The sequence below is a fragment of the Vanacampus margaritifer genome, chromosome 13, assembly GCF_051991255.1.
Source record: "Vanacampus margaritifer isolate UIUO_Vmar chromosome 13, RoL_Vmar_1.0, whole genome shotgun sequence".
Lineage (NCBI taxonomy): Eukaryota > Metazoa > Chordata > Actinopteri > Syngnathiformes > Syngnathidae > Vanacampus > Vanacampus margaritifer.
The window spans coordinates 3978941-4000302 of record NC_135444.1 but is presented as its reverse complement, the minus strand read 5'-3'; the positions used below and the strand labels follow the sequence as shown (position 1 = coordinate 4000302).

The 21362-nt window shown below is 39.3% G+C and overlaps 2 protein-coding genes and 1 long non-coding RNA gene across 5 annotated transcripts in view; 1 reads left to right on the top strand and 2 right to left on the bottom strand.

The window, feature by feature from the left end:
• The window catches only part of LOC144062905 (uncharacterized), a 45417-nt gene extending 24701 nt beyond the window's left edge, over positions 1–20716 (bottom strand). Inside the window, exons 1-3 of one of the 2 annotated variants that reach the window (XR_013296476.1) lie at positions 20635–20716; positions 20014–20132; positions 10568–12053 (exon numbers count right to left, since the gene is read on the bottom strand). This is a non-coding gene — a long non-coding RNA (uncharacterized LOC144062905). Of the gene's footprint in view, positions 1–10567; positions 12054–20013; positions 20133–20634 lie in introns of those variants that run through there. The other variant, XR_013296475.1, reaches the window with a different exon arrangement.
• Positions 9682–11172, top strand: cfap144 (cilia and flagella associated protein 144). Of its 2 annotated transcripts, XM_077584701.1 has the most exons (5): positions 9682–9796; positions 9894–10028; positions 10164–10223; positions 10598–10701; positions 10782–11172. In XM_077584701.1, exons 2-5 carry the CDS (start codon positions 9911–9913, stop codon positions 10875–10877), a joined length of 378 nt encoding a protein of 125 aa, XP_077440827.1. In that variant the 5' UTR covers positions 9682–9796; positions 9894–9910; the 3' UTR covers positions 10878–11172. The 2 variants fall into 2 exon arrangements, with proteins under 2 accessions (XP_077440827.1, XP_077440826.1); XM_077584700.1 differs by having other exon boundaries at positions 9731–10028.
• On the bottom strand, positions 12321–18676 carry ebna1bp2 (EBNA1 binding protein 2). The gene is made up of 9 exons (XM_077584699.1): positions 17562–18676; positions 17174–17257; positions 16914–17086; positions 15608–15731; positions 13868–13957; positions 13702–13777; positions 13053–13146; positions 12790–12958; positions 12321–12702 (listed from the first exon to the last, which is right to left on the bottom strand). Exons 1-9 carry the CDS (start codon positions 17655–17657, stop codon positions 12655–12657), a joined length of 954 nt encoding a protein of 317 aa, XP_077440825.1. The 5' UTR covers positions 17658–18676; the 3' UTR covers positions 12321–12654.
• Positions 20717–21362: the final 646 nt, after the last annotated feature.

The window sequence follows — 21362 nt, the reverse complement described above, 5'->3', positions numbered from 1 at the left end:
GAGGGGGCGAGATGCGGGCATCATCACAACAATATCTGCCCTTTTCCCCTGATCGGCACTACCTGCCGCCACCTGCTGGGCAACAACAGTTCCACCTGATGAACAGCAGAGGTTCCTAGCGCCACCTGGTGGAAAGTTTCCGCAAAGAAAAATGAAATGAAAAAATGAAAAAAAAACTGCTCCAATACACACAGTGCTCCGCACAGACTTCCTTACATGCATTCCTGCGTCCCGAACTGTCCTGTGAATCCTATGGGAAAACATCTTCTCAAAAAACTGCTTCACTACGCTGGTGACTCCGCCCCCACCAACAATGTTTCCTTGAATTGGTGATCTCAGACTGTGTGATGTGGTATCTGACTGTGTACACTGCACTATATTTTTGACAGACATAAGGTGATAACATATACAGTAAAACATTCCGTAAATAGAAGCAACTGATTGGCAACACTCTATACACACAGATTTATTATATTCTAATATTCTTGATGCCTATTTTGATTTGATCTGATTTGTTTATCTCTGTCTATTTTAAAACAGTCAGCTGTGGGACTAACATCAACAAGGGGGACTAGCAAACTTAATAATGACATATTAAAACTAAGGGCGACTTCATGTATTTGCTTGTTAAATTTGTCCTTCTAATATTATCCCAAATTCTCTTTTGAAATTTAAACAATTGCTTGGGACGCATTGGCGAATTTACTGGTTAAATGTAAAAATTCACCTCTTTTTAAAGCAAAAATGTATTTACTGCTGCAGTTCTTTTATTATCGGTCTGAAAAATTCTCTGAGTCGATCTTTTTCAGATTGGGGAATTATTAGTCGGTCTGGGTATATCGTCGCGAAGGACACAAACAGTCCATGTTGAATTAAATAAATATAGAATTATAAGTTAGTCTTAATGTGATAATTATCCGTGAGAATGAATGAAATTCACAGGAGGACAATTGATGATTGGTGATTGGATTTTGACCATGGAGGAGAGTAAGTTTTGGCAGAGACGGCGAAAATAAGGTGAATATGTTCTATTTCTATCTCTCCCCGGGGTGCTCACGGTCCGGACGTGAGGGCCCTGGGGTCAGATGTTATTTTTTGATTTTATTTGTTGGCGAAAGTTGCATTTATTTTATGGCTGGAAGCACATTCATGCCATATCTATAACAGTTAATATTATGGTAAAACATTTCATTAATCATTACATTATAAGCTGTAAACAAAATTGGCCTCGTCAGATTTGAATTGGCTATAAGATTTTCATTGTTGCATTAATGAATGTGCTTAGGTCATTAAATTCAGCCAAAGGCTGGATTCTAATTGAATGTCACAACAAACAGAATTTTTTCCCCAGGACGGGCCTACAGAATTTTACTAACATTTACTAACTCCAAACTAATAATAATATAATAATAAAAACTACCAGATGCTCTTTCAAAAAGAAGGGATGTGAATATGTATGTTTATTAGTGACTAAATGAAAATGTTCTGCACCCAGATGAGGTGATGGAAAGGTCAATCTGGTCCAGTTCACGGGGGGCACATGGTTCCACATCTTGCCTATCAGACCTGCCGGGTCCGCCTTCTACTCAACCCCCACCAACAGGAATGACCTGAGGCCTGCTTCCAGTGTTCATCTGACGAGCCAAATGGAAAACCAGCCAACTGCTTCCAGTGTCCACCTGACGAGCCAAATGGAAAACCAGCCAACTGTTTCCAGTGTCCACCTGACGAGCTGAGGATCATTCAATGGAGATTGAGTTTCGTTGAGGACATCCCTCAATGGAGATAGGAGGAACGTGTCCTTTTTCCGGGCATCGTTCCACAAAGAATGAGTCACACCTTGGGAAAACAAATCCCGGTGATCAATCCCTGCATCGCTGGCAGTTGACGTGGGTTCTAAAAGAGCTGAAGGACCCACCCATCCATCCATCCATCCATTTCCTTGACCGCTTGTCCTCACAAGGGTTGTGAGGGTACTGGAGCCTATCCCAGCTGGCTTCGGGCAGTAGGCGGGGTACAACCTGAACGGGTTGCCAGCCAAACACAGAGCTGAAGGACCCCCTTTTAAAAAAAAACTCAAGAACAAAAATGGAACTGACAAACGTCCTTCTCATTCAACAAAGAAATTCCATCGCTCAAAACGACAACAAGTCTTCAATTGCGTCTTCAAATGCGTCTCCAATTGCAGTTACATAATGACACTCTTTCTCATACTGACTGTCATGCCAATCTGCTATTTCTGGGATCCCCTTACCACAATTTTTTAACATAATCACAACACATCGTCTTCATATATGATATGCTTATTTTACTGAAAAAATCTTTTAATAAATCACATTGTTTTTGACATATGACTGACCTCCTCTCCTGCTAAAAAATAATGTTTTCATTTTCTCTTATTCTACTGTTGCACCTGCCATTGCGACGACGAAGATCCCGCTGGAATCTTTTGGTAAAAATGTTTAAATGTTTAGTTATTGGGCTTTTTCAAGCCCAAAGGGGAGACTGTTAGACATTATTAACATTTTAAATTACTTATTTCATATATTAACTATGTTGAAATGTTTTATAGATGCGTAGAGTAGGTGAAATAGTGTTGAACTCAGTATAATTTGACCTTAACCTAAGCTGGTACCTTGTTTTGTCTTAAATTCCTTCTTTGTGTCCTTCGTGAGAACAGATTCTGCTTTGAGAGAACACACACACACACACACACATTCTCTGTTCGCACCATCACTCACGGCCACTCTAAATCCAGTTCAATTTGTTTGTGAGATATTGTTTTGGGAAAAAAGTACCCTGAGAGTATATTTTGTCTAAAAGACAACACAGCTGCAAACTGTGTACAAAAATTCCATTATGTAACATATTGTGTAAGAACCAATCTGTTTTACTTATTCATGATGGGAGGAGAAATAGGTGTTCTCCTACTGATTTGGATTCTATAAAAGCTGTAGTCCGCAAAAGAGGGGGCACACGCGCACCCTGGAATTCCACCTTTTACGTGATGTTCAGTGTTGTGTGACCGGAGATTCTCTGTAATAAATCATCCTTGCAAGGACTCTGTTCACGGGAATCGCATCATTTGATTTATTGGACACGCAAAAGTTTATAATTTTTAAGATAACCTTCTTCACCGCTCTTGTTAGCTGTTCCAGCGAATTCTAGCTAGCCATTCTTGCTTGCCGCTCCCGCTGCTCCTGTTCGCCGGGCTGCTCTCTCACTCCAAATTATTATTGGTAATAATTAGTGGTAGTCTGTGAAGTGTGGTCTCTTTGAGGCACTGTAGTGCTCATGCTTCAAAATTGTTACATTCTATTAGTTCATCACTAGATGGCACTAAGAAGTCCGTCTCTTTAAAGACACTTCTAGTTGATGATTGTTCTACCCAACCAAAAACATTTTCAATCTGTGTAGTTATTTCTCAGCAATTGATACAAACAAGGCAATCTCATTAAACTTTTTTCCAAACTAACACTAAATTGTACCTTGACAAGATCCTCAGCAAAGTATGTTGTTAAAATAAGAGGCTTTTTAATGTTTCAACAAAATTATCTGTTTTAATCTCTCTGTGTATTTTAATTAATTAATTAACTAATTAACATATTTATTCATTGTCAGTATGGTTGGTCTATTGCGTTACGGTAGCAAACAACAAGTCTTGTTCTTATTTTCACTTGAGGGGAATGACTGTGTGCCAAGGCGTGACAAAGCCAGATCTCTTTCCAAAACAAAGTGGCCACTTTGGCAAGGAATGTGACATGAGTGATAACCCTGTTGCTCTTCCTGAACGATCTCCCTTTCAGGTGATCTGAGCCATGGACACTGGGGTTTATGTTATTAGGCCAAGGGCTACACGGAGTTAATGATGCGGTGCAGCAGGCTGTAAACATCACTGAATAGGAGCACTTCTGATGTATTGACAAGATAATGTGAAATAAAGAGCTACTTGATGTGCCTGATTGTGCTACTTTCCAGGAATTGTTTACTGTGTAAAACTGTGTTCAAAATAAAACAAGCCATTGTTATATCATTTGCTCAACAACTGTAAGTACCACACAGCAAATCGGTCAGTGTCAAATTTCCAGTGTTTGATCAAATATGCAGTAAGCAGTGTTGTTTTAATCCTGTTAAAGTAAAAAGTTACACAGTCAGAGTAAATGTCCTTGAGTGCTGGGGTAGATGTTAAGTATAACCTGAATAGCACTACTTTGAGTGTTAAATTGACCACACCCTTATTTACGGTGAAGGAGAAACTTTTTTTCCAGTGTGCTTGCGACATTTCAATAGCGATACATCCAGTTGTTGCTGTCAGGGTGGCGTGGATCAGTGGTAGAGTGGTCATCTCCTTTCCCTGAGAGCGTGGGTTTAATTCCAGGCCAGTACAGATGCATTAACACTCCATTATGCTATATGAAAATCCAACTCTACTGTATGTACTGTATGTATGTATTCTCCAGCATATTCATGTTCATTTTTAATCTCATACAAATATATGTGCAAGCCACATACATGGTGGCACAAAAAAAATCGGTCATCACCTAAACTTAAGTAACTTTAGAAACAAATTAACCAATTAATTTTAGTTTTCAGATTTACCAAGAATAATTAATGTTTTAGGAGTCTACCAAATTTGACCTTCGAGATGCCATGGACTACTGAGAAAAATACATATTTTCGGCTCTCACTTAGAGATAGGGTGTGAAGCTTAGCCATTCGAGAGGGACTCAGTGTCGAGCCGTTACTCCTCCGCATTGAGAGGAACCAGTTGAGGTGGCTCGGGCATCTGGTTCGGATGCCTCCTGGACGCCTCCGTGGAGAGGTGTTCCGGGCATGTCCCACTGGCGGGAGGCCCCGAAGACGACCCAGGACACGCTGGGTCTATGTCTCTCTGCTGGCCTGGGATGTGCCATAGACTATGTCTCTCGGTTGGCCTGGGAACGCCTTGGGATCCCGCTGGAGGACCTGGTTGAAGTGGCTGGGGAGAGGGAAGCCTGGGTTTCCCTGCTAAAGCTGCTGCCCCATGACTCGACCCCAGATAAGCGCTAGATGATGGAAGGATGGCATATTTTCGAAGTCTATCCACGCAGCTCAATTGCAATTCAAAGAACGGTTCTGATGTCGTGAATTTCCTGTCCACTCAATGATCCACAGATGGGTCAACAAGTTCAGAACCCATGGGACTGTGCATAACCTCAATGGTAAAGACACCAACAGACAGATCTGCGATCAAAATTTTCAGCACAGACTCCCGGTTGATTTCAAAATCCTGACTTTGCCTAAGCACAGACTTGCTTGGGCTGCGGACAACAGAGTCTCTGGCTGCAGCAACGTTGTGTGGTGTCCTTGATGATTTCGGTCGTCCAGAGTGTGATTGTCTGTTGCAATTGAGCTGCATGGATAGACTTCAGCCGGAAATATGCCTCAACTACAAATGTAATTTCCTCAGTAGTCCATGGCATCTCAAAGGTCAAATTTGGTAGACTCTTAGAACATTAAATCTTCTTGGTAAATCTGAAAAATGAAAATAATTTATTAATTATTTCTAAAGTTATTCAAGTTCAGGTGATGACCGTTTTTTGTGTGTGTGTGTCACATAGACATAGAACAATACACGGAAAAAAACATTGGTGTCATGACCTACCATTTGTCCAGCTAAACTGCGCTAATCAGTGTGCTTGCAGCAAGGGACATGAAGCACATTGGGCTGGCCCGTTCAGACCAGACAATCACTATTAACAAAGACATGCAGCGAAGTGAATGATGAAAAGTCATTCAGGAGATAATTATTTAGATTTGGTAGGCCTATGTATTCCCTGCAAAACAGCAGTTTAGAGAAAAATAAAAAAAATCCATAAAATAAGTAAAATATACATTAGGAGCCAGCATTATAATGTACCACTTGCAATGAGGTCCATCCTATAATCTGTACCGGAGTTTGCCCTGACTGACAAAGTCTCTGTCAGCAAGACAAAACATGAGATTACAGATAAGAGCAATGGTGATGATAATTTCCATCTGATGGTAACAGCTTTCCCACGACTAGTGTCTCCATTGAGCCTAGACACCTACTGCACTATCAAAACAAACAAGGAAGAAGAAGTGGGTTTATGTGTGATGTGCATATGGAAACATACATCTCATCCACAATCACTTGGTGCTCCCAGGGCAGAATTCATAGCTTGAGCAATACAAGTATATTGTATTTGCACTTAAACATACATGCACTTGCATAAAAGTTATTCTGCCAGGAGAGCTTTTACTTCATAATCAGACACATAAACACCCACAGCCCTTCTACTACTGCAAGAAGAGTCCAGATAAAAAGCTGAGAAATAATGTTATCACAGTGTGTGAGAAGGAAAAAGGGTGGATTCTGCTCTTGTAGTGATAAGCGCCATACTTGACTGGCAGTCACCGGCAACAGCAGGAGGTCCACAAACAAACCATAAAATGTTCTCACGGTGTTCACCAGACATCCCATAAAACTCATTACAGTACATTAAATGAAGCATATGAGTTAGACTTGCAAATATATATTAGGTAAAATGTGGCTCATTGGCCCATCAGTGCCAGAGTGGGGAGTATGTCTGCTCAGGATTGGGAATAAATGGTTTTACTAAATGCTTTGCTTTTTCCAGTAATGTATCATCTTATAATTTACTTTCCCAATCATGATAATAATTACTGTAGCAAATAGTGTGGTGTGTTAATTTAATTATTAGATCAGTGAAGCTTGTCATCAGACTGGCAAGATCGCTAAACTTAGAAGTATTTTTTTCTTTACTGTTCTTCTTCATGGGGGGCACACACACAATGACATAACTTATGATAATTGGCTGGGATCAAGTCCGATTTCACTGTAATCCAATAAGAGGTACAGTTGGAAGGGTGTTTGATGACAAACAAAATCAAGGAGGACTGAGGAACCAGGAATGGCAAGCCCTGTTATTTATCTAAATAATGTAAGTAAGTATATAAGTAAAGCCTTATTTAGCTGTAAGAATGTATATAACTTTTTTTGTAAATGAAACTAAAATTTAAAAAAAAAAAAGTATTCGTCAAATGCACATTATGCCACATGGTCAAAAGTGCTCCTCCACATCTTGAGTAATCCAACCAGATGAAATGCCTTTCACCAACAATTCTACTGCAAATGTATTTATATATTTATTTACGTATTTTTACAAATTGGAGATGATTGTTATTATTGGTGAAAAGAAGAGATATAGTGTGTGCTATCAGAAAAATAAATGAAGTTTCCTTTTGTTGTAAATCTATGGAATGATACTTGAAATCGATTTTCAAAATACAATGCCGGTAACCACATTTTCAAGCACATTATTATTTCCATTCAAGTAATCAGATTACAGTTACTGTTAATGACTAATGCCGTGAAAAAATAATTTGCTAAATAGATTTGCTTTTGCATGCAAGTAAGGGCTGTGCAGCTCGATCCAAGTATCGATAGAATCGATACTAACTTGAGTGTCTGTATTGGATCGATACCAGAGCGCCAGTATCTATATTTTACATTTATTTATTTTGGTTTCTCATGGGTCCCTCACACAATCCCTTTGAAGCACACGTGCATGTGCCGGCCTGCCATTGACAGCGGTGGGTGGCACTGGCGGTAACAAATAATTATATTTACAGTGAATGACATAATCTGACAATGAGTCATATTATGCTTTGTTTGAGCTTTTCCAACTACTAGTTGAGCTAGGTATTAGCACAACATGTAAGTATCGTTAATGTGATGTGACTAGACTGGAGGAACTTTGCTGGCTGACGTTTCTTTGAGTGCAAAAGAGTGACAGGGACTAAGAATATGAAGAGTATTACTCCATGGCAAATTTAAAAAACAGCCCTGGCTTGTTTCCGTTGAGGATATATTATGGCGTATTTAAGAACAACAAGAAAGTCTAATTTGAAGGGGAAAAGTTATTTAATAGGACAAACAAACACACAAACAAATAAATAAATAAATACAATACTATAATATTTTATTAACCTAAAAGTACTTGGTATCGGTATAGACGATATTTGGCACCAGTTTTTACATGGTATCAATTGACACCAAAATCTCAAGTATTGCACAGCTCTAATGCAAGTAACGAGAGAGGGGGGGGGGGGGTGATGGAGAGAAAGGGGGGGGGGAGAGAGAGAGAGAGAGAGAGAGAGAGAGAGATAGAGAGAGAAAGAGAGGTACCTTTGACTACTATAGGTAGAAGCACTTAACTGCCTGCAAGAGGCCTCACTGAGAATGAATTGAATTTAAATGAACAGCACATACTTCTCACCCACGGTGCTTCCTGCACCCATGTATTTTAATGTAAAACTAATGAATAATAAAATACAGAAACACATCTGATTCCAATAACACTATAACTAAAGTCATTAAACAACTATACATTATAGAACACGTAAGAAAGGGAAACAGGTCTTTACAGCTTGGACATAGTGAAAGGCATTGTGGGAGTATTCAAATTAGCATTCCTGTCAGCCGGAGTGACATCATCGTTTTCAGGCACCGACTAGTGACTGCATCCATGAACAGCAATGGAGGAAGCAGGAGTCAGAGAGATTCACACTTTCAAGCTTGAAGTACAGTCACTATTTTGCGCTGAAAAATGTTAACGTTTATCGCACACTCTGTGTAATGTACAGAGGTTATGTAATGTCAATAACACAACTACTACTAGCTACTAGGGATGTAACTATAACGGCAATAACGTGATATCGTGATATTAAAACTGCCACAATATCATCGTCGTCATGTCACGATATTAAAACCAGCACATCTGTTAAAAAAGTCTGGTTGATTTCCATTTGTGCAGTTGTAGCACCCTCTGGTGGCTAGTTTTTTAGTGCAATTTAATTTTCATAAGGCATGTTTTGGCCCTTCTATGTTTCAAATACACGCTAATAGTCAGATGAAGGGGAACATAATATGCTTGGGAACCGAGTCAGTATGTGGAGCAACTCAATGAGCGCGTGCATTAGCAAAAGTAAGTGCCTCAATATTAAGCGTTATTAGAGATTGTAGGTTGTTTATATGCATTGCTGTTATGTACAAAAGCACAACATTGTGCATTGAGCTAATTTTGTATACAATATTGTGACCTTTTTTTAATATCACTAACCTCCCCACATTATTGTGATAATTATCGTATCGTGATGTTTGGATATTGTTAAATCCCTACTAGCTAACTAGAGAAACACACACCAGATTGTGATCCCCGAAAGAGGAGGTCCCCAAATTGTCGTCATATTTTACCATTTATAAACAATGTACATTATAAATGTAGTATATGAAGTAGTACATCTCCAGAAAAATAAATAAATAAATAAATAAATAAATGTAGTATATGAAAGGAATCTTCCCCCACGTCCTAAAACCTTCGCCCACATAATGTTTAGTTTTGCCATTACAACATGTTGAAAATGCACTTCCTATTAATTTCAGTGGCATAACCGGGTGTCATTCTGCCACTTAGTTGGGTGTGACAATCTTTAAAGCATGGTTGTCGGTATTTGCTTACTATAGAGTAACTTGTAATCTTAGCTAGTTTTTAAATCAAGTAATTGGTAAAGTATCTAAGTTCCTTTTTATAGTAAGTATGATGGAACTGTTTTAATAAATCTCTTTGGGGTAGGGGGGGGGATTTACATGCCATGGTTGAGGCACCGTGTGATTAAATACAGAAGACGTCTCTTTAATATAAGAGTCGAGTCACACAATGTTCATTGCTGAGCATGCAGCCTCACCAAGTGGCTTAAATGTGTTACTACGGTGAGGGTGAGTTTTCTGTTACCAGGCAACGGTACATGCACCGGACAAAAATAGCTTTACGGATCAGAGGTTAACATTTTATTTTATCGTTTGAAAGCTGTTTGAATTCGCAAAATGGAAGCAAAGAAAAAAGATGTGGTCCAACAGAATGCAATTCACGTTGAGATGATCCGGAAAGAGCAAAGACAACAAAGACTCCACACTGAGTTTAGCATCAACCCACACAGAAAGTGTAAGTTACTCAACTTTTGCAAAACTGTCCTATTATATTGGACATTTGCCATTGATTAAAACACCTAGAATTGTTGGTGGGTGGATTGTTTTCGTCAAAGAAATCATTCTGTTTATCTCTCATCCTGTCTTTCAGTACACATTCTACCAGACAAACCCATGAGCAGAAAACCACAAGAAGTGATTCCAGAAAACTGTGAGTTTAACATTATTTCAGGAAGTATTGAAACCAGCTCTCATTTACATAACTACACGTGTTTTTGCTTGCCTCAAAAGGTATTGTAGCCTGTTTATCTGCCACAGCAAAAGGTGTGCTTGAATAATTGAATGGATTTCAGTGGAAGAGCTGTGTCTAATTCCGGCTCTATAAAAATATTAATGATCACTTTAGAGTGTGTCTTGAGCTGGAAATGTGTGCTAGCCTGGTCAGTGAAGTGGCTGTTGGCCAATTCTTACACATCGTCTCTTTTAAAACTGTCAGTTACGTCTGGGGATGTAGCCCCTTTGAAGCTATGAAAAAAAACGGAGTTGTCAAGAATATTGCTGATCACATGCTTTCCTTTTCTCAAGTGGCCTTTATTGAAGCATTCCACAAAGCTCGCCAGGAGCCCACTAAGAAATATACGACGCCATTGACTGAAAGTCAGGAGATTGGATGGGTGTCCACAACCCTGGTGAGGATCTAAATTTAAAGATTTTTCATATTGGTTTCCCTGCAGAACTAAATTCAGATGTGTATTTGTTTTGTCCCCAGATCCCAACAAATCGCAAAGACAACAGATTAAATTTCTTCCGAAACAGCACAGACATCACCAAGCACCAAGAGTCTGTCCTACGCTTTTCAAAATAAACCACCAACAAAATCAACCATCAAGGAGTTTACCGATATACAATGGATATAAACGCAAGCATGTTCAAATGTCAGACCAAAATAAATCATTTCAAAAACTCTTCCACCATGTGACCTAAAACCTGTACAACTAAATTAAAAAAAGAGGGCAAGTAAAAATGACTGTGATGTGGTTGCACAAGTGTAAACACCCTCTCACATCCAAAGTTGTGTTAATTGGTACAGATAGCACAAACCTGACACCATTTGAAGTACCTCTGAAAAACCACAAATAAAGTTAAGCCATTCCAGTCTTTTTCATTGGATTTTTTTTGCTTTCTAGCAGAAACTGGGGTTTTTGGTTTTTAGAACGGTTCATTAATTTCATCCTTGTTGACTGAGGCCTCACAAAAAAACTACCACTACCATATCTTACTGTAGGTATGGTGTTCTCTCATGGTAATACTTCAATAGGTTCAAGTACTTTGTATTGTAACAATGCACACAATATGTACTTAGATTTAAAAAATAAAAGTTTAATACAAAATCATTTTTTTTCTTGCAACTCTTGACGCCCAAGGCATTGTTCATGATGAAACAACGTACTCAAACTGTATTTGTCTTTTTGTCGACTTCTATGTAGTCAGATGTTATGCAACAGTGTGCTTGTGCCTGACAGGTGTTGATGAGCCAAGCTTTTCTCAACACAGATATGAATATGCAGTGTGTTTTGGTGTGATCTATGTAGCTTATCTTGAAGCTGCCATGATTTGATTTGATCAGGTTGTCATTTGAGGCTTTTCAAATTTTCTAACTATAAAGTCAAATCGTGCTTAGTCTCCAATATAACTGAAAACAATTAGAACCGTTCTACTTTAAATGTGTATTCAAGGATTTTCCCAAAAAGTAGGAGCCAAATGTCTGTCACTTAAAAAAAAAAGTGCATGCGGAAGACCATCCTATCAGCTCTCCTGCTAGCTCTCCTGCTCGTCTGGGGGAAACGCCTATCAAATGTCAGAACATGCGGGCTCATCATCTTCATCAGTCTCTACAGCCAACCTTGCTTCAAAGATGGATGTCCTCTTGTAGCTCTCAGCTATTTTCAAAGTATGCGCTGGGATCGGTGGAGCTCCAACGACAAATGGCTGAGTCCAAAGCTCACCAGCTACATGCTACACTCAATGTGCGCAGGCGCAGCTAGGAACACACACGCACAACGTCATTATGCCAGATTGAAAGGATGGAGAACAAATCCTTAAGACGCAGCGACAAAAGTTCCTTGAACACCCTAAAAGGCAAAGGTCAAAAGTGACAGTATTTTTTGCAGAACACAAACGAGACCCTTTTTAAAAAATAAATAAAATTAAGATATATGGAGTTATATAATAGTCAAAAAGATGGAAGGTCAGATGTGGATACTTAAATGGCAGATATTAGGTAATCACAAACAGACTAGCACAGCAGTCGTCTGTATGGCATTTAATGGGTTTAAATTTCTTAACTATCAATTTTGAAGTTGTACAAAAACCTGTGGAATACTGGAGCTTAAAAAAAGTGTGATCAAAACGGTGTTTAATGTAAAAGTGTTCGGGTTCTCCAAACAGCCTCCCCAGAAGAGTCGTCCTCCCTTGGTGCGGCCTGCTGATTATGCTGTGTTCCTCCTCACCCACCCCCTCTTCGGCAAAGGGCAGCTTAAACAGAAACTCACAAAAAAAGTCAAAGTTCCTAAGGATTACCAGCCATGAGGAAATCCACCTCGAAGCAAAGTTCAAGTTCTACCCAAGTGCCTCAATGTGTTTTATGAGCGAGCCTTCATCTTCCTACGTGCAGACTTCCCTGGACGTTTCTAGAAGCAAGTATGAAGCAGAACAAAATCAGTGTATTTTCTGTCCTTGTGGGGTCTGTTTTTACAACAGCATTTGTGTAACCTTACATTTTGTTTTCCTCCTTTTCCTTTCTTTCCTTTCGGACCCTTCGCATGAGCCACTTTAGCACGGAAACCAGAAACATCATTGTGGCTTTCTTTAGTGTTCCACTTCTTTCCACTCTTCTTGCCTCCAAAGCCAAACTTCTGATCCTTATATTTTCTCTTGGCGTTGGGGCTATAAAAGGAGCAGTCACAATTAAAGTCTTTAGTTGGGGAGGCATTTCACTATTGTTACAGCTGATGCCAAATACTGAAAGTGAACACCTTACTTCTTCTTGTTCAATGCCTTCTTGGCGTTCTGAGAAGTATCTTTTTTGGGTGCGTTTTGGTCTCCTTCCAAGAAATCCAACTTGTCAGTCATTCCTGAAAGTGGTAGGATCAGAACACTTTCTTGTCACACACTACAGAATCGCGAGGAACACACAAATTTAATTGGGAGCTATCATGCCTGCCTGGCACTTAAAGGGGAAATCAACCCAAAAATTGTCTTTACAATATATTGTATGCGCCCTCACTAGTCAAAATGATTTGTCATTAGTATTGCAATTGTGGAATAAGCAGAAAATTCCACTAATTTTTATCCATCTCAGAGAGTGGCCCTTTCGCCACTTGCTGTCAACTGAAAATGACATCACAGCTGCTCAGGGATCAGGTAACGGCCAATCATGCTCACCTGTTTTGAGTTTGGTCATGTGACATTCACAAGCTTAGCTGTGATTGGCCATTACCTGTGGCCTGAGCAATGTCGTTTTCAGTTTAAGTGGCAAGATGGTCGCCGCCCTGAGACGGATAAAAATGTGTAGGTTTTGCTGCTATATTCATATTCCACAAATAAAAAAAATTATGAGTTGACATCCCCTTTAAAGCAAACATAAAATGTGCAAAACTGATGAAGAAAGCGGAATTCTCCTGACCAACCTTTCTGGTATTTCTTAACAGCCGACATCATTGCCTTCTTCTCCTTCTGTCTCTTCTGGATCACTTCGACTTGCACCTAATGAGCCAAAATACAATTAATAATGACTGGACTACTGAATCAGACCATTCTCCTCCACTTTGTTATTAGGTAACATTGAAAAGAAACCTTTTTGCCAAATTTCCTTTGCTCGCGTAACTTCTTCGCCTTCTCCGACCTCTCCATTATCGCCTGTTTTGAAAGCAGCTTCTTCCTGATCTGGAAGGTGGAATAGACAAGAAAATATGAAGATGCCAGCAGTTGCATTTAACTGTGAAGCTTGGACCAGTTGTAAAGTCACAGTTGCCTCAGCAATCATTGTGGCAAAGTAATCATGAACATCCCTTAAGGCAAATCAATAAGGCAAAAGTTGATCACAGTTTGGGTTGCAAATTTCTGGGGAATCTTAACATGGGAATTAACAAACATGAAGTGGAAATGGAAAAAAATTGTAGCATAGCTAACATATGCAAATGAAAAACACAATGAAGCCTTATCTTCATATTGTATCTTAGTATTGTCACAATACCAAAATTTTGACTTTGATACTATACCTGCATAAAATACCTCGATACCGGTACTGAAACGATACCTCGACAAAACTCTAAAACATCAGCAAAAGCAGCAAAATTAAAACTGACAAAAGAATTTCAAATTATTTTTATTATTAATTCAAAAATATTGGGATGCACACTGGTTAATTTATGTACATACAGTATGTATTTTTGTTTATACTGTATGTGCTTTCTCACATTGCATGCCATATTCTTGAAGTACTGTATTTGACTGCATTTGATGTCATCTGGTTTAAATATTGGCAATACAGTGGCACTCCAACGACTCAATGTAACGTTGCTTAAGTGTGCGTGCATGTCTCTGCTCTTCTCCATTCTGCTCCCAATTAGTCAATAATCAAATAAATAATCGCATAATCAAATACTACAAACTGGGAACAAAATAATTCAGACTCCACTTATTTTTAAGGGAAGTGTCAAAAATGCGTCACAACCTGTGTCTGTTTCTTTGTCAGTCATCTGAGCTTTTTCTATGCATAAATGTAATTTTCTACTGTGTACCTGTTCTTTGAACACACCTTGAGTCCACTGCAGGAATGATTGCTGCTTTTTCTTCTGCTTCTCCGCGAAAAACATTTGCTCTTCTTACAAAGCGTTTCTAAAACTGAAAAATTTAAAACCACACGTGTGTTCATGTGTTTATTGAAAACATGCGTAGGCAATGCCAATGCTGTCGCGTGGCTTCCACTCTACTTGCGCGCTCCCGTGGAGCCTTAATCAGCTCAATAATAATAATACTTTTCAACGAGGAGTGGACGGCCAGCGAGAGCTACACTTATAAGTTTTAATAAGATTAATTTGTGCATTATACTTCTCAACGAGGAGTGGACGGCCAGCGAGCGCTTCAGTGTGTGAAGCCATCTTCCTGCGCCCTCTCGCACACACGCTAAAAGAGGCGTGTCGCTTACTTAAGGCGTTTTCCACATATCGGTAGACAGCCGGCCAAGCGTGTATGTGTACCTGCCTTTAAAACAGAGTTGCGGGCTGTCTCGTATTTATTTTTTTAAGTACCGGTACTAAGAAAAAAATGATACCGAGCCGTTTTTGACGCCAAAACATCGAGGTACGGTACTGGTACCGGTATCCCGTGCAACACTATTGTATCTAGACCAGTTGAGTGCAAAAGCCCTTGAATTTCTACCAATATTGTATATTAAAGGGATACTTGACTCATTGAGCCATATTCAGAAGTAATTTTTTTTTATAATTTCTCCAGAATGAATTTGATAACCTCATTATTTTTTCATGTACAATTAATACCTTTAAAAACGAAATTTTGGAAGAGTAAAGTCACCTTTTGCATCTGCTGATCAGATTTGGCCATCTCAGCAAAGTAGTCATCGGGCCTCTTAGTGGGAATGTCGTTCTTGTTCAAGAGAGGCAGTGCCTCAAGAACTGTAGCTTGCGCCTGACGGTAGCTGTGGAAGCATTTAACAGAGCAAAACAATCATTTTATAACCAAGCTTGAGTTAATAGCCTGTCAGACATTTCAGACATGTACTGTACATTTTTCACTGCCATTGACAAGTATACTTGTCAATTACGTTTTTGTTTTTCAACGTCGACAGGTGGGGGAGCATCTGAATCTGCTCCACAACCACATGTACATGACATCATTGCTCCATTTTATGAGATAAATACAATTTGAGAGTCCATGGGAGAAATGACTGCATTTTGTGCAACCGACATTTTTCTACTGTTGATTATAAGAACGGAAAAAAGGCAGAAAGGAGAGAGTCTACTCTGTCATTTGGCTTAGTATATATAATTATTGAACACAATAACAATACTGATGCACGTACTACATGGACTTAATTTAGACAAAAAAAACTTCAACAAGCATCCAACAGTGTCCAGCCGGATGTCAATATTTGAGACCATTCTGAACTGAGCCCTTTAACACGCTTCACCAATGGAATGTGTGAAGTCTTTTTGAAGCTGTTTATAGTGATCCATTTTTGCCAGTCATGTTCTTTATAGTGTCAAACTTCCTCAACAGGACATTAACAAAGACATACAGCGTATGTACAACAGGAGGAGAAAACAAAAGCTATCCATTTTAGAATCAGTATTCTTAGAGTATATTATCAATGCAGGTAATAAAAACCAGTGCAATTTGAACAATTATATACTCCACTAATAAAACGTTTTAATTCTGAATAACAATACCTTTCTTCTGAAAGCATGACTGATTTGTTCAGGTCATCAAGTGATATGGACATAAATTCATATAATTAGTGATGTTTATCATTACCTCCAAACACACAAAAAATAGAGCTCTAATGCACAGCAGAGTGGGTAACTGACTTCCCTTTGCCTTCTTTACAACATTAATGAGCAGCTCTTGTTTAGTATAAATCTTCTCTTATGTGATTGTGATGTATGCTAATGAATGGACTACATTGATGTAAAATATATATATATATATTTTTAAATTCTCACCGCCACATTATGTGAAATGCACATGTGCTAAGGTTTAAAACTATATTCACGTAGCTTATCTTCTTTTTTATACAGTTGCGTTCTGTCAGTGAATTACAATTTTTAATAGTAATTAATCGCATGAGTTCCAAAGTTAATAAAATGAAGTTGAGACTCACAATAACATCTCCCTCTGGAAATCATCATCTGCATTGACTTCTCCATTGCTTCCACTTTGCATATTCCCTCCCATTTTAGCGAGAACATCCTCAACAGGTGGGTTGGTGAGGTCTAATCTCTCCACCCAGGGAAGGTCTTTCTTCAAGTCAGCCAAACACCGTTTCATGCCTCCCTGCATAGAACAACGTTATTTGAATAATTGGTAAATACTTTAATTCAAAACACGTAGACAAACAGATCGTCCCATAATCATACTTACCATATTGTTGACGAAGGTTTTGGGTTTATCCACCCTCAAGTTCATTCCGGGCTTCAACAAGCCTTTTGCAAAAGCTTCTTGGAGCTAGACGGGCAAAATCAACAATGTGCATCATCATAATCACGTTAAAATAGCCGTTCTGACCATATTGCTCCGGTGATTGACCAATCAGGGCCATTCACGGTAAACTAACGCCATCGGAGAATTGCCGGTTACGGCAAAATTAACCACCGCCTTAAAAACGATTTACTTAATTTCACAGCGCAAACTATTGTACAGTCAAAACATCGCTTTGTCTGAACTGATACATTCGTGTGATGTCTTTTACATATAGCGTGATCATCTGACTTGCTAACGGTTAGCCGACTGTGTCAAGAGGAGTACTCACCGCATTGTCGGACAGCTCACTGTCGTCGTCTTCTGAATCCTCGCTGAGCATCTCGTCCTCTTCCACTAGCTCCATGATCTCACTTGCGATAACCATGTGATCCAAATAAATGATTAAATAATCCCGATAATGAAGCGAGGCAGTGTGTACTCGAGCCACACATTCACCACTTTACCGCAGTTCACGTGGGGAGGAAGAGGTTGTGTTTGTGGTACTACAAAGAAAGTCCGTCGATGGAGAAACGTACGTACGACAAAGGTTCCTGTAAGATATTAAATGGAAACAAAACAAAAATACCGATCCATCCGTTTTCAGTCATTTTTACGAATAAACATACTTTATTATGCAGTATCACTTTTGATGAACTTGGATATTTGATTATTTTAAAATTTATTTTTGAACATTTTAATGACAAAAAAAATGTTTTCCCATACTGACCAAATGTCACGTTTACCAAGCGGCGGTGGTGCGTCTACAATGATTACGATTGCTATACTTTGGCTAGATCTAGTACATTAACACGGTTTGAGTTTCCTACTCGGAAGACGGCCAACAACCTGCCAAAAGCATTTTAAAAAACAACATGTTAACATATTGATGTGACAAATGAATGTGACATAAAAAAAAATACACTAGTTTTTTTATTAAATTGATTTAAAAAATGTAATTTCTTGTATCCATGTGTTATTGCAGAATCTTGCACAATGGGCTTGATTATAACATCAGAGACCAGGAAGCACATTTACCGTGTGTAGCAGACAGGCCAAAGTTTTAACTTTAAAGTCTTTAGACACAAGACAGACAGGAGAAACCCACTTTAGTGACGAGTATGGCTGTTTGGACACAGATATTCATTCCTGTCAGGGGCTTATCCTCCAAGTCCTCAAAGCAGAAAGTGACTAATCCCAAGGAAAGTCATTTTCACTGCTTTTGTTATAGTCAATATTTACAATCTGTGATGTACCTCAGCATCCCCCGCAAGGTCAAAGCTGGACTGTGAGACACATTCAAAAGGAAATCATATACTGTAACAATTTCCATTTCTGTCAGCATATTGAGCCAGTCTAGTTAATTCTCATTCAACTGTCATCTGAGAGTGACAGGGTACTTCAGACAACAGATGAAAAGTTAGGAATTTAATTAGCTAGCTATTTGACCTATTTGGTTCTTGCTTAGGGCGGTACGGTGGATGACTAGTTAGCACGTCCGCCTCCCAGTGCAGAGGACGTGAGATCGAGTCCGGGCTTCGGCGTTCCACGGTGGAGTTTGCAAGTTCTCCCCGTGCTTGCGTGGGTTTTCTCCGGGCACTCCGGTCTCCTCCCACATTCTAAAGACATGCATGTCAGGTTAATTGAATTCTCCAAGTTGTCCATGGGTGTGATTGTGAGTGTGGATGGTTGTTCGTCTCTATGTGTCCTGCGATTGGTTGGCAACCAGTTCAGGGTGTACCCCGCCTGCTGCCCAAAGCCAGCTGGGATAGGCTCCAGGGCCCCCCGTGACCCTTGTGAGGACAAGTGGTTAAGAAATTGGGTAGATGGTTCTTGCTTAGCCTGGTGGGAAGGAGGCGGAGCAAGTAAAGGTTTCCCCCAGGTTCATAAAGCGCTGAGGGAGACCATGGCGTCTGGTGTAAAATGGACTTGCTGGTAGTGTGTACATTGTACAAAGTGTTAATATGCATGTACGGTTTAACTACACATAGAATAAAGTGTTTTAAATTGATATTATCCTTGTTTAATCTGAATTTAATTATGTGGGTCTTTTTTTTTTAACTACTAGAAACATGAATAGGCACTAGGCAGATAAAACTTTTACCCGGTAGTTGATCTACTTTCCGGATTTAGGATTTTTCAGAAAATATCCCAAAATTGTATGATATGCAAAGGCTTCATAGTGAAGGAGTTGGATAATCAAAGTTTTTATTGGCTCCAAATGTTGATGAAAGGCAACGCTGTAAAAAGCACATTCCCATCATTAGGTGCCCACATGGCCTGAAATAGGATAATAGGTCATTTTGTCCCATAGCAATGCATATTTGGAGCCCTCCTGTACCCCCACCAAGGGCCAGAGTGCCTTGAAACTCTCTAAATACATATTACAGTTCCCAGATATGATGATAAGTCTGTTAAAACCCCACCAACACAAAACATTTCTAAGATATGGACAACTAAAATTTGTGACTGGCTGGGGACCAGTTTAGGGTGTACCTGCCTCCCTCCCGCCCATTGACAGCTGGGATACGTTCCAGCATGCCCTCAACCCTCGTGAGGATAAGCGTTTAGGAAAATGGATGGACCCCAAAATGTCAACAAAATGTATTGTCATAAAAAAAAAAAATCACTTTTAAAGGGTTAATTTATCTAAAAAAATAGTACACCTATGCTTGTTGTAAGTGCAGATTCTGATAGACAGGGTCAGAATGCCTAGACATAGCAATTTGTAGGCCTGAACCTACCTTAAAACGTACGGGCCTTCAAAGATGGTCCAAAATTCATTGTGCAATTCCAGGATTCATAGTGAAGGAGTTGGATAATCAAAGTTTTTATTGGCTCCAAATGTTGATGAAAGGCAACGCTGTAAAAAGCACATTCCCATCATTAGGTGCCCACATGGCCTGAAATAGGATAATAGGTCATTTTGTCCCATAGCAATGCATATTTGGAGCCCTCCTGTACCCCCACCAAGGGCCAGAGTGCCTTGAAACTCTCTAAATACATATTACAGTTCCCAGATATGATGATAAGTCTGTTAAAACCCCACCAACACAAAACATTTCTAAGATATGGACAACTAAAATTTGTGATTGACTGGCGACCAGTTTAGGGTGTACCTGCCTCCCTCCCGCCCATTGACAGCTGGGATACGTTCCAGCATGCCCTCGACCCTCGTGAGGATAAGCGTTTAGGAAAATGGATGGACCCCAAAATGTCAACAAAATGTATTGTCATAAAAAAAAAATCACTTTTAAAGGGTTAATTTATCTAAAAAAATAGTACACCTATGCTTGTTGTAAGTGCAGATTCTGATAGACAGGGTCAGAATGCCTAGACATAGCAATTTGTAGGCCTGAACCTACCTTAAAACGTACGGGCCTTCAAAGATGGTCCAAAATTCATTGTGCAATTCCAGGATTCCAAAAGTGGGCGTGGCACCCAAACTTGGAAGGACAATAACTTGAATGCCGTTTGAGCTAGGACACTCGAACTTCGGAGTCTTTATTTTGACATCGTAAAGCACTAATAGATCATTTAAAAAATCTGGCAATATGAAGAGTTGTCACTGGTGAGGGTGTGTGAATTGACACAGACTTTATAACAATCACCACAAAATAAAGGTAGCCAACATGTTTGAGGACTTTGCAGGGCTGAATAACTGTTTTGACAAAAATGTGTAGAAAGAAACGAGCAATATACAGTCAGGGTTGGGAGGTTATTTTTTAAAATGTAATCCATTACAGTTACAAGTTGCCTGCTAAATGTATGTTAAATGTAGTTAGTAACGTAATCCAAGTACCATAATATTAAAGTAATGTAACTGGATTACTTTTGGATTACTCCAATATTGAGTATGCCCATGAAGACAAAATTAAATTAAATATCACCACAATATATATTCTATACAATGTGCCCCTGCTATTTGCTGGTGATAGGGACCCGGGCAGCCTATAAATAGCAAAAATCCTAGTCTAATTAAAAAGCATGTAGGCTATTGATTGATTGATTGATTGATTGATTGAAGGCCATATGCTGTTTTCGGACTGTCACTGAAAGCAACAACACCTCACAGTAGATAGATAGATAGATA